Source organism: Lactuca serriola, chromosome 2, assembly GCF_051521515.1.
Source record: "Lactuca serriola cultivar US96UC23 chromosome 2, Lser_US96UC23_V15, whole genome shotgun sequence".
Taxonomy (NCBI): Eukaryota; Viridiplantae; Streptophyta; class Magnoliopsida; order Asterales; family Asteraceae; genus Lactuca; species Lactuca serriola.
Window position 1 is genome coordinate 143,343,059 of NC_136409.1, and position 13,175 is coordinate 143,356,233.

The 13,175-nt window shown below is 32.1% G+C and overlaps 1 protein-coding gene and 1 non-coding gene across 2 annotated transcripts; both read right to left on the reverse strand.

The window, feature by feature from the left end:
* Positions 1–928: 928 nt before the first annotated feature.
* On the reverse strand, positions 929–2,576 carry LOC145086912 (UDP-glycosyltransferase 43-like). Its single transcript, XM_079024764.1, has one exon. It carries the CDS (start codon positions 2,525–2,527, stop codon positions 1,055–1,057), a length of 1,473 nt encoding a protein of 490 aa, XP_078880890.1. The 5' UTR covers positions 2,528–2,576; the 3' UTR covers positions 929–1,054.
* An 8,465-nt stretch (positions 2,577–11,041) lies between these two features.
* LOC145090998 (small nucleolar RNA U3) lies at positions 11,042–11,256 on the reverse strand. Its single transcript, XR_013701914.1, has one exon. It is a non-coding gene; the product is annotated as a small nucleolar RNA U3 (small nucleolar RNA).
* Positions 11,257–13,175: the final 1,919 nt, after the last annotated feature.

Sequence of the window (13,175 nt, forward strand, 5' to 3'; positions counted from 1 at the left end):
CCATTAAACGACCAAATATAATCTGTAACAAGAACCAACTGAAGAGCATCTCCTAATTGAACCACACGACGGAAACAAAGGCTTCCCAAAGGATGTTCTTAAATAAAGAACCATTAGGCGTACCATGCAGCCTAGAAAAACATTTCTTTTTGAGAAATTAACAAAAATCATTTCAAGTTATATATGATATAAAAAAGATGTGAAACCTATGTATTACATGAGTTTATTAAAAATAAAAGTTTAATACAAAGTTAGAGTGACATAATCAATTGGATGTCTATGTGTGACATCAATGATTTAAGCTTTAATTCTAAAAGATTTGAAACACAAAGGAAATAAACAACTATCGAACATTTATTCAAAAATTTAATATAATTATATACCTTCCATTAGTAAAATGTGGATTTTAAATTTAAAAAAATGAAACACACAAGAAAAATGACATGAAAAAAATAATTCAAAAATCCTTTAATCCAGGTGCTAAAACGTGGGTGTTTTGTATCCATTGAAAAAAGATGGGTTGTAACTGTATAGCATTTGTTAAATTTAATTAAAAAATTTCAATTAAATTGTTAGTTACTAAGTAAGGAAGTGAGGTGAATAATTTTTTTTAGGTGCTTTGGTCCATCCCATATCGATTGGTGTAAGAAACCGGGAAAGGTGAAGGTGGCTATAAAATACAAGGAACTACATTACAAGCAAAAGTCATGGAGAGGTCTGCCAATTTAAGTCTGAGCTCCTTAAGGCATGGTTTCCTCAAGAGATAGGGCTTAACCTTTACTGAGTATTAGTCTTTTTTTTTTTCTTTTTTCTTTTAAGGTCATCTCTAATCAAATCGACCTGTTACAACTTACTGAACCATTCTCAATCGAGCATACAATTTCACATGTAAGACATAACATTTTCTCTTAATACAATTGTAACTAAATAATACCAAATAGAATCTACTCATAAAATTGATTTTCTTATAGCTTATACACCAATATATTATGTTAATAAAACAGAACAGATTTGACAAATAAATTACCCTTGCAAACATTCCAAATCGGGTATTTTATATGTTGGATAGAAGAACATCAATCAAATCCCCAAGAGCTTTAAACGAGGAACCATTTTCCATCAAAGCTTTATTGCTCTTCTCACTCATTTCTTTGACCTTTTTCCTCAACTCACCATCACCACCGTCCATCAACTCCCTCACACCTCGCTCCACATCCTCCGCCAACACCAGATCACCACCCTTATCTCTACTATCCAACCTTATCTCCACACCCAATCCCAGCTCTCGTACCATTTCAAAAGCATTCAATTGTTGCTCTCCATATAAAGGCCACGTGGCAATCGGTACACCATACAATATACTCTCCAAGATTGAGTTCCAGCCACAATGGGAGACAAACCCACCAATCGATTTGTGTGCCAGCACACTCACCTGTGGGACCCACCCACACAACAATCCTATCTCAGCAGTTCGATCAATGAACCCATCTGGAAACAAAGACTCGTCAAGATTTTCATAATCGTTTGGAAGCTTTAGCTTCGCCTTCGCCGGTTCACGTAATGCCCATAAAAACCGGTACCCGGCTCGCTCCAAACCTTTAGCTATTTCTCTCACCTGAACCGGGGTTAAACTCCCCATGCTACCAAAACACAGGAAAACAACAGATGATTCAGGCTGGCGGTCGAGCCATTCGATGGTCTTTTCATGCCCAGACCGGTTTGAATGCCACTTAGCCGGTCCAACATGGTCGATAATCGGTCCAACCGGGTATATTGGAGGCAAATCCATGTAATTGGAAGAGAAAGAGTCAAGCGCGTAGGGTTCGAGCTCCTGAAACGTATTTACAATGATACCCCTGGTCTCTTTGTATCTAAGGGTGTGATGTACAAACGTCGAGTAACCAAATTCGTCTTTTTTGATACAGAACGATGGGAAGATGTTCGACGGAATCGCATTGGCGTAACTAGGTACTGCTAATTCGGTGACGAAAGACTCGGTGGCTGGCAAGGTTGTGAGGTGGAGCATAAAGCCAAGAGACGCCGCCGGAGACGAGAAGAAAAGGTAACACGGAATGTTGAGATCGTTGGCGACGTCGATCATGGAAGTGCAGAACATATCGATGAACAATCCAACGAGTGGCACCGGTTCCGAGTCGGAAACAGTAGTTTGGAGGTGGTTGAGTGTTTGTTTGATTATGGGTTTGTGATTTTCTATATAACCAGAAATAAACTCGATGCCGGAGCTGTACTGATCTGGCGGCGGCGAGTCAACATGGTGGAGCTGGATGAATCGGATTTGTTTGTTGGCGATGCGTGATTGGATGTAGTCGTCGAGGATTGGCCGTTGCGGCATGGAGATGGCGAGAATTACGACGGAGATACGACTGGGATGGTGGTTGATGAGGTGGGTTGCAAACTCCACGGCCGGTATAAGGTTGCCCATGGACGGTGTTGCGATGATCGCTACCTCTGCTCGCCTCATTTCTTGAACTTGGGGTTTTTCTCCGGCGACTATGGGAAACTTCATCAATTGTAATACATACTCTGGAATTTAGATCGATGGTATTTATTATCTTATATTGGTACATGCAAATATCAAAATATGTGTGGACTGAATCACTTACGTGTTACGTGCTTTTGTTGTTTTGCGTTACAAAACTTTTAATTTGCATTTAAAATTTATGAAGTTTTCAACATGCAATAAAGATTTTAGAAACTAACAATTGCGTATTATAATTGATAATTAATAATACACAAGTATATATAATGCAAATATGTTAATTAATTTATTATTAAAGATATTAAAATTAATAATTTTTGTACATTTATAATTAAACCATTTAAAACAAAATTTTTTCAACGTAACGCTTTTGATCATTATGTGTAGGATCAAAAAAAAAAAAAAAAAAAGTACTAAAACCCATATAAAAAACATGTTTTGACGTTGGTGTTGAAAATGGCTCTATACGATATCGTAAAGCTATATGGTATATGAGGGTACTAGTTATAACCGGTGGAAACCATGATCGGTATATTTAAAATTTTTATATAGATAAAAAATAATAAATATAAAAAAAAACAAAGATATCGTCGCTTGTAAGTAATTATGAGTTAATTTGTTAAACAAAATAAACATAATAATGTTATTATGATATGATTTTGTATTTTCAAAATTTGAATTTGAATTGAATTTGATTTGTTACCATAAAAAAAAATAATAAAAATCATAGAAAAATGTCACGTGTCAAAAAGACATTCTAAAAAATTAACACGTGTTATTTTTAGGTTTTATTTATTAGAAAATATAGATTAATGATAAGATCAATTCTCTAAAGAATTCAAAATTTTGTTCACCATAGCGTTTCAATGATGTGTGTCAAGCAAAAAAGACATCCAAAAACACATGTAAAAAGAGGTTCAAAGTCAATAGAACCCTTTCAAAGTGTTTGCTAAGAAGTTTTCCTTCCCCCTTTATTAAATATTAGGTTATAACCCGTGGACACTACGGGTGAAAAATATTAAAATAATTTTTAACAAAATTTTATGGTAACTATTGACCAATAATAATAATAAAAAAAATAATTTATAAATATAGTTGTTTTGTCTGTAAGTTCATAATGATAATTCATAACAATATAATTAAAAAAATTAGGGATGTACCCCCGCGTCGCGGGGGCTAGACGATATTAAATGAGAAAGCCTAGAAAATAAATATAAGAAATAATCATTTAACAAATTCAACACATATATTTGGATAACTCTCATGGCTACAAATTCACCATAATAATTGACTAATTTATTTTGAATGCAAGGTGGAAATGCGTCTTTGACTGAAATATAATTGTACGCTTTCGAACAAAAACCAAGAGAGTGACCCCAGAAATCTACAAACGTTTAGGAAGATTAAAAAAAACTCCTCTATAATTTGGATGAGTGAAAGAATCTCAAAAGCCTCATCAACGCTACAAACAGTAAATAAACAAAAGTAAGATGCTATTTCATGCACCTTTGGCTTGCTACAAGAAGCAATTCTAAAATCTAAGAAGTTGTTCAAGTGATGACATTATTTTCATATCCTTTGGAAAAACTTGGATAACTGGTTTCTTGCCATCAAAAGAGTCGGTCCAAGATGTGGTAAAATTTACATGTAAAATTCAGAAAGCGCATATAGTTTTCCCCTAATTTTTATTAGTAATTCATTATTCCTTTTTCATACATGAGTGGTGTCTACAAGTGTCTTTTGGCACATTAAAGGTTCAATCTGATGTTACTATTAAAGATGAATATAGAAGGTTATTAAAATATATGTAATTGATATTTCAAAGTAACATGCTCAAATAAAAAGAAAAAAATAAAAGTAAGATGCTATAATAAACATATAACTGAAAAGTACATTACTATTTCTTTCCTTTAATAATGCCTTTTCACTTTTTCCGACTTTTTATAAATTAAAGTTTTAGCGTTTACCTAACAAAATCAATCGATTGTCAATCTGATTGCAAAAATTAAAGAAAGCATAGATTCTTTTTTGAGCAGCTTGATTATTGACCTGCTAAAATTACAGAAAAACAACATATGAAAAGAGATTCAACAACAACCTAGTATGGTACATATGTAGCATAATCCCCAACAGAACCATCCTAACTTTCAACAACATAGACAAAACCAGTCGTACTCATCTTAATAGTGTTAACAAAATGAAATTGCATGCATTCATGATTTTTTTTTTCAATTACACACACACACACACACACACACATATATATATATATATATATATATATATATATATATATTCAATCTCACTATGTTGTTAACAAAATGAAATTGCATGCATTCATGATTTTTTTTTCAATTACACACACACACACATATATATTATATATATATATATATATATATATATATATATATATATATATATATATATATATATATATATATATATTCAATCTCACTATGTTGTTAACAAAATGAAATTGCATGCATTCATGATTTTTTTTTTCAATTACATACACACACACACACACACATATATATATATATATATATATATATATATATATATATATATATATATATATATATATATATATATATATATATATTCAATCTCACTATGTTGTTATTTTCTTCATTAGGATTTGAAATTTTTTACATGTGGACAACAATAAGATTTTGAATTGTTAGTTTCCTTTTCCTAATATAGAGGATAATACATACAAAAAGAAGGGATGATACTATGGTAACTACTTTTTTATATCTAAGTGGATTATTAATCATTAAATTCCTTGTTTCGAAATAATGAAAAAAACATGTAAGTTCTATAAGTGCCTCAATTACCATTTTTACCCAAGACCGTTCACAAAAGGGACTTACATATTAACTTTTCCACCGTCACTGAAAAAACAATTTTTTGATGTACGTAAAGTTTACATTTCAAGTTGAAATCTCTATTTGTATACATGTTATTAACTAGTATAATTCATAAGGTGTTAAATCTTAAAATGGCAACATTAGAAATAGGAAATGTGGCAAAAAAGAATCTATGCGTAGAAAAGAATGGTGTTCCATTCCACTAATTTAAATTACACTATAAATTAATGCGAGTATGGAAAAACAGTAGTTCGGAGGTTGTTGAGTGTTTGTTTGATTATGGGTTTATGATTTTCTATATAACGAGAAATAAACTCGATGCCGGAGCTGTACTGATCTGGCAGCGGCGAGTCAACATGGTGGAGCTGGATGAATCGGATTTGTTTGTTGGCGATGCGTGATTGGATGTAGTCGTCGAGGATTGGCCGTTGCGGCATGGAGATGGCGAGAATTACGACGGAGATACGACTGGGATGGTGGTTGATGAGGTGGGTTGCAAACTCCACGGCCGGTATAAGGTTGCCCATGGACGGTGTTGCGATGATCGCTACCTCTGCTCGCCTCATTTCTTGAACTTGGGGTTCTTCTCCGGCGACTGTCGGAATCCTCATCAATTGTAATACGTACTCTCGAATTTAGATCGACGGTATTTATGATCTTCTATTGGTACATGCAAATATCAAAATATGTGTGGACTGAATCACTTACGTGTTACGAGCTTTTGGGCGTGTTTGGCAAAAGTAGCTGTTAGCTGGTAGCGGGTAGCGGTTAGCTGGTAGTGGATAGCTGGTAGCGTGTAGCTGGTAGATGGTAGCAGGAAGTTGTAGCTTTTATTTGTTATATGAATGTTTGGCAAAAGTAGCTGGAAGCTTTTGAAATATATAAAATTACATAAAAGGACAATTGATTAAAAATAAAAAAAATATATAAATATATTTTTAAGGGTAATTATGGAAATTGATTTTAAAAGCTCCGGAGCGTTTTGTTAAAAGCTACATGAAGTAGCTTTTAGAATCGGAGCGTTTTGATAAAACTAAAAGCTAAACGCTCGTACTGCCAAACGAAGCTTTTTGTTTAAACTAGAGCGTTTTGTCAAAAGCTAAAAGTTAGAAGCTCCCAAACACTTTCAAAAGTTCCGTGCCAAACACGCCCATTGTCGTTTTGCGTTACAAAACTTTTAATTTGCATTTAAAATTTATGAAGTTTTCAACATGCAATAAAGGTTTTAGAAATTAACAATTGCGTATTATAATTGATAATTAATAATACAAAACTATATATAATGCAAATATGTTAATTAATTTATTATTAAAGATATTAAAATAAATAATATTTGTTCATTTATAATTAAACCATTTAAAACAAAAAAATTTCAACGTAACGCTTTTGATAATTATGTGTTGGATCCAAAAAAAAAAAAAAAATCTACTAAAACCCATATAAAAAACGTGTTTTGACGTTGGTGTTGAAAATGACTCTATAGGATATCCTAAAGCTATACGGTATATGAGGGTATTAATGATAAGATCAATTCTCTAAAGAATTCAAATTTTGTTCACCATAGCGTTTCAATGATGTGTGTCAAGCAAAAAAGACACCAAAAACACATATAAAAGAGGTTCAAAGTCAATAGAACCCTTTCAAAGTGTTTGCTAAGAAGTTTTCCTTCCCACTTTATTAAGTATTTTCATTTTTTGGGTGATTAATACAAATGTGAGAAGGGAGAAATGGACATCGACAAGGGTTCAAGGTCCCCCCGACCATACTACTGATAGAAAAATGGTGCTCAAATCATGTGCAATGTACAAGACTACAATCATTAATGAAAGAGTACAAGTCATAGACTCATAGTAGCATTATTATCTTTTTTATCTTGTTGCATAAAAAAATCATATACCAGAAAGCTCTATATGATCATAATCTCCTTCAGGCATTTGATTGGACACTTGATTTGCATATATAATTTGGCCACATAACCTAATAAGCAAGAACAACACGAAAAGGATAGCACAAAAAAAGATTCAGTTAACAGTAATACATCTTTTACATATAATCATATGTATAGTTTGATTATTTCAATTTTTGTTACTTATTACCAACCAACATTAACCCAATCTTTTATTAGAAAAAATATTTATACCAAATTTTATTGTTTTTAAGATTATAAAAAAACTAAACATCTTTTTAATTTTAAAATAAACTACAGTTTCGTATATATAATGGTGACAATTTATAACACGACACGACATATATACACGATAAGACGGAATTGGAGTTTGAGTTCATGTTCATGTCATTTTTACGTCATATGTAAAAAACATGACGTCATATCGTGTTCAAGATTTTACACAAAATTGACAAGATAGTAATACGTGTTTGTAATGTTCTTGTGTTTATTGTGTTTTGTTAGATTTATTTTGAATTAAATAAACTTAAAGTTTATTGTATTGTACTTTTTTTTGTGTTTGTCATTTTAATCGTATTTTAATTGGTTTATTTTCGAATTAGTTAACAAAACACGAAATCATACCGTGATATCCTGTTTGTGTTATATAAAAATTGTTATTTTAGCAAAAAAAAAAACATGAGAAAAATGTCTATTTGTCACCCTTAGGTAGCGTTTGGTGGGTGAAACAGAACTAGACTGGACGAAACAAGATTTTTTTAAAAGGCGTTTGACATGTATAGAACAAGAACAAAAGAGGTTATTGACCAAGTTAAATGAGACTAATTCTTAAAAATTTAGTCCAACCAAAAAAGGTAGAACACAATGGAACAATAAATATTTGACCAAAATACCCACCCTAAAACAAATTCTACTCCTCGTTTAACATTTCTTCCATCGTTTTTTACTTCTATTACATTTTTGTTTTGCCTCTTACATTTTCAATTGTTTATTCAAAGGGGCTTCAAGTTGCAAAAATGATAGAATGAATAAACCATCTGCAAAATCGTAGGCTAATTTTGTAATTTCAATTGTTTTGCCTCTTACATTTTCAATTGTCCATCTGCGAAATCGTAGGCTAATTTTGTAATTTCAATTTTTTTTGGCTATTTTTGTAATGCAATTAGTATAAATGGCTATTTTTGTCATTTTCTCTTAAAAATATTATAATTATAATTATTAATAAATCTATCTCAAGTTAATATTTTATTAATAGATATTATCTATTTATCTTTCTCTTTTGCGTATAATCATATATAGTTTGAGTATTTCAATTTCTGTTATTTATTAGTTATTACAAATTTTATCGTTTTTAAGATTACAAAAAAAATAAAATTTTTTTATTTTAAGTTAAACTAAAATTTCATAAAAATTGCTTATCAATATAAAATCAGTATTAGGGACATTGGGAGTTTAATTGCTCACAATGTTAAAAGCTATGCTTGACATAATAACTTAAAAATTAACTAATAGCTAAAAAGTTAATTGATAATATATAAGCTAACTGATAAAAAATAACATTTGCTAAAAATAATTGATAAGTTAGTTTGAAAACGTCAAATGACATACATGAGGATATAGAAAATGCATTTAACAAACATAGTCTAAAGCTCCAATGGCAATATGAAAAAAGTCATTGAACTTTCTTTTTGCCTTTAGAAAATCAATTGTTAATATATATATATATATATATATATATATATATATATATATATATATATATATATATATATATAAAGTGCTCATGTGTATACCATAAAAAAAAATGTCAGTCTTGCATATTAAACCACTTCCTACTAATGGAAGATCTTAAGCCATCAATATTCATTTATAAAATAACAAGCACCAAAATCCTCGCAATCTAAAGACAACAAACAAGTGTTCCTCCTACTAAACACGATCGAACAACCAATTCACGTATCCTCGGTGTCAGTGAACTAAAGCAACAAAGGGACACCTCTAAAATCGATTCTCCATCAAGATAATACACCTACACAACAGAAACACACAAAATCTTATTTGGATGTGATGACGGGTCAGTGTTGACACCAGAGCCGCCCAGTGGAGTGTCTCCCATCATCGCTTAACAGGATGCAGTGTCCTGCTGCTCTGATACCATAAAGAACCGAATAAAGGAAAAACAATAATTACAAGAAATCGATATTGACATTGGATGAAGAAGGGATGTATATAATCCCAAAAGACAACCGGAGTACAACGAGATTTCAAATAAAAGGATAAAACAACTAGTAATTATCTAATGTGATTATCTAATAATGAAACGATAAACTCCTTTTTTATGAGGCTTTGCCAGATTCATGCACAGTATACGCTAAGTGTAGCTACTCGGGAGGGATTACAAACAACTATAAATAACACCACCACAAAATTCAATGAGGGAACAAGTAAGCAACTAAGTTGAGGCTCAAATTTCCCAAAGTAAACAAGAAGTCTGACTATAGGTATCATATGTCAAAAACTACACATTTGTTGGTATACCATGTTCTTATGTTATCAAATGTGGATTGGGGATATTTGTTCATCTATTCAACATTCAAAGGTTGCATATAACTCACCACACAATCAATTAATCATCAATCTTATGTTATCAACACCATCAAACTTCCTAGCTTCCATCCAGAAGAGTTGGTATATATTGAAATCTGGTGTGTTTATTTAAAGCATTCCTTTCCTTAAAAATCATTTATATTATTGAGAAGCAGATTATGTCATTGCGTATTTGCTTTCCTGTGTTTGTTTGTTTATGAGACATGTGATTTCTTAGAGTAATTTTACTTGTTTTAAACCCACATTACATGTTAAGTATTCCATTTTCTTTAGGTGACTACTACACATGCACAAAGGGAAAAACTTGCCATCGACAAGGCTTCAACTCTCAAGTATTCTAATCTGTTTGTTAATGGAACTTGATAAAGCCAAAATCATATACCAGAAAGCTATATCTGATCATAATCCACTTTAGGCTAAACCTTTATGAAATAACACACACTAAATCCTCAAAATCAGAAGGCAACAAATAAGCGTTTCTACAACTAAACACATCAAACCACCAATTCCTCAATCCTCGGTATCAATGAACTAAAGCATCAAAGAGCCATCTTTGACCTCTAAAAATCGATTCTCCATCAAGATAATACACAAACACAACAACAACAATAACAATACACAAAAATCCTATCCCACAAACACAAAGCTCCCACCACATTTATTTTATTTATTTCCACATTCAGCTCTTAAAAATGTGATTTCAACTCATGTCACAAGTGGCATATGAATTGGACTCGAGGGGAAAAATGGCCATACATAAGTACTGATAGAGAAAATGTTGCTTAAATCTTGAGCAATGTACAATCGCTTATACATGAATACAAGTCATAGTAGCATTATTGTCTTTGATTACCTTGTTACAGAAACTATGATTCCAAGTATCATAGTAGCATTGTTGTTTTTCTTAGCTCGTTACAATGCTAATGGAACTTGATGAAGCCAAAATCATACCAGAAAGCTCCAGCATCATAACCTGGTTCAGGCATTTAATCGAACACTTGTTTTGCATATACAAACTGGCCACATAACCTGGATGAGCAAGAATATCACGAAAATGACAGCATAATAAAGACTCTTTGATCATAATCTCCTTCAGGCATTTCATCAAACACTTGGTTTGCATTAGAAAAGGGACCAAAAAAAAGATGAAGTTATCTGTCAGACAACCATGTAGCCAAGCCAGGACCCATCAAGATGGATTGGCAACGATCATCTACTGAGCCATAGCCTAGACCATGAAAGCTCTGTTAATCACACTCTGGTTACATGGTCGTGGTTCATCAACCAGACATGGGTTTCTGTCTTCTTAGGAATCAAGAATACAGAGGTACGAGCCTATAGAACAGATCCTGTTCAAGTAAGGTCGTGCTGATCAATCTCTCCAACCCTCAAATATCGCCGATTTATTTGCACTTCGGAGGCGATGTGGGATGTCGCCTCTAGATTCTTGGCTCTCATGGAATAAAGGGACTGGTAAGAAAATTGAGGGGAACTCATTCACACACTTTAAGCTTTAGTTACTTTTTAAGGGTTTCGTTTTTCCGTTTAATATTTTATTAAAAGATCTAATTTATTTATCTTTTCCCATTTACATATAAAATCATATATAGCAAATTTTATTATTTTTAAGATTATAAAAAATTTAAACATCTTTTATTTTTCAAATAAACTAAAACTTGGTATAATATTGTAGAGGCGGCGGTTCCATGAATCACGACACAGAACAAAAATTGGGACGGAATTGAAATTATGAAATCATATTTGTGTTGTTTTCATGTTAAATGTAAAACATACTATGTCATGTCATGTTATATTCGTCTTCAAAATTCTACATGAAATTGACAAGTTAGTAACACGTGTTTGTCATATTTTCTTATTTTTCGTATTGTATATTTTTGGTGTTTGCCATTTTTATCATGTTTTAATTGGGTCATTATCAAATTTGTTGTTAGTGTCTCGAAAAGGATTGCGGTGGAGAACCGCATTTCCAATGGATCGTGTGAGTTCGCTTTTCAAGCTGATATTCTCACTCTATGTCCGAGTCATAGGAAATTCAGTATAGGATAATCCAAAAGGACATTTGTGAATCTAGTTACAAAGACACAAATCAAATTACTAGACGATTTTGAGTTCATTATAGAACAACAAGAGCTGAGAGACAAGGGCATAATCCACGACTCAATAGAGGAGTCGTATTTATTCTTTGACAGATTAGAGTTTTTGTCTTCTACATTAGTTAAAAGAATCACCGACAAGGGCTCTGCCCCTTAGATCTCGCTAGGAGGCGTTGCCCTTAGGACTCTGCAAAAGAGTGTGACCCCTTGACCTATGTTATTTTGTCGTATCGGCTTATAATTAAATCTTAAATGCACTCCGCATTCACTTATAAAATACAAATAATAAGTCATTCAGCTCACATAGTAGTTCCAATTACTCAAAATATCTTGCGATACCAAAATCACTAAACGTATAATATGGAATACAAATAATAAGTCTTTCTGTTTACATATTGGTTCCAATTACACAAAATATCTTGCGATACTAAAATCACTAACATTAATAAACAAAACACGATATCATATTGTGTTCATGTTGTATAAAAGTTATCGTGTCAGCAAAAAAATATAACACAAAAGCCTAATTTGCCACCTGTAATAATGCGTATGAAAGTCCAAGAAAAAAAATATCCATTTGAAAGGTAAAAACATCATCTTTTGAAAAGTAGATCATCAATGTAAAGTCCATATTAAAGAGCTTGGGAATTTATTTGTTCGTGGTGCTTAAAAGATCGCATTTTTTTCTAAGGTGTGGGGATCGGAGTATATCATAAAGTGATTGGACTTTGTTTTTGCCATTATGAGATCGGTTATTAAAAAAAATGTGCTCATGTGTATACCATAAAAAGTGTCACTCTTACATATTAAACAACCTCCTACAAGCAATTACTAACCATAAAACCCTTTACTACGAAATAACAAGGAACAAAATCACCGAAATTAAAAGACAACAAATAAGCGTTCCTCCTACTAAACACAATTGGACAACCAATCTCGTATCCTTGGTGTCAATGAACTAAAGCAACAAAAAGCCATGTTTTAAAATAAACTACAATTTTGTATAAACATAATGATGTCAATTCATAGCATGAAACGACAAATATGCACACGATAGGATGGAATTGGGGTTTGAGTTCATGTTCATGTCATTTTTATGTCAAATGTAAAAAACACGACGTCCTATCGTGTTCAGATTCTATACGAAATTGACAAGATAGTACCATGTGTTT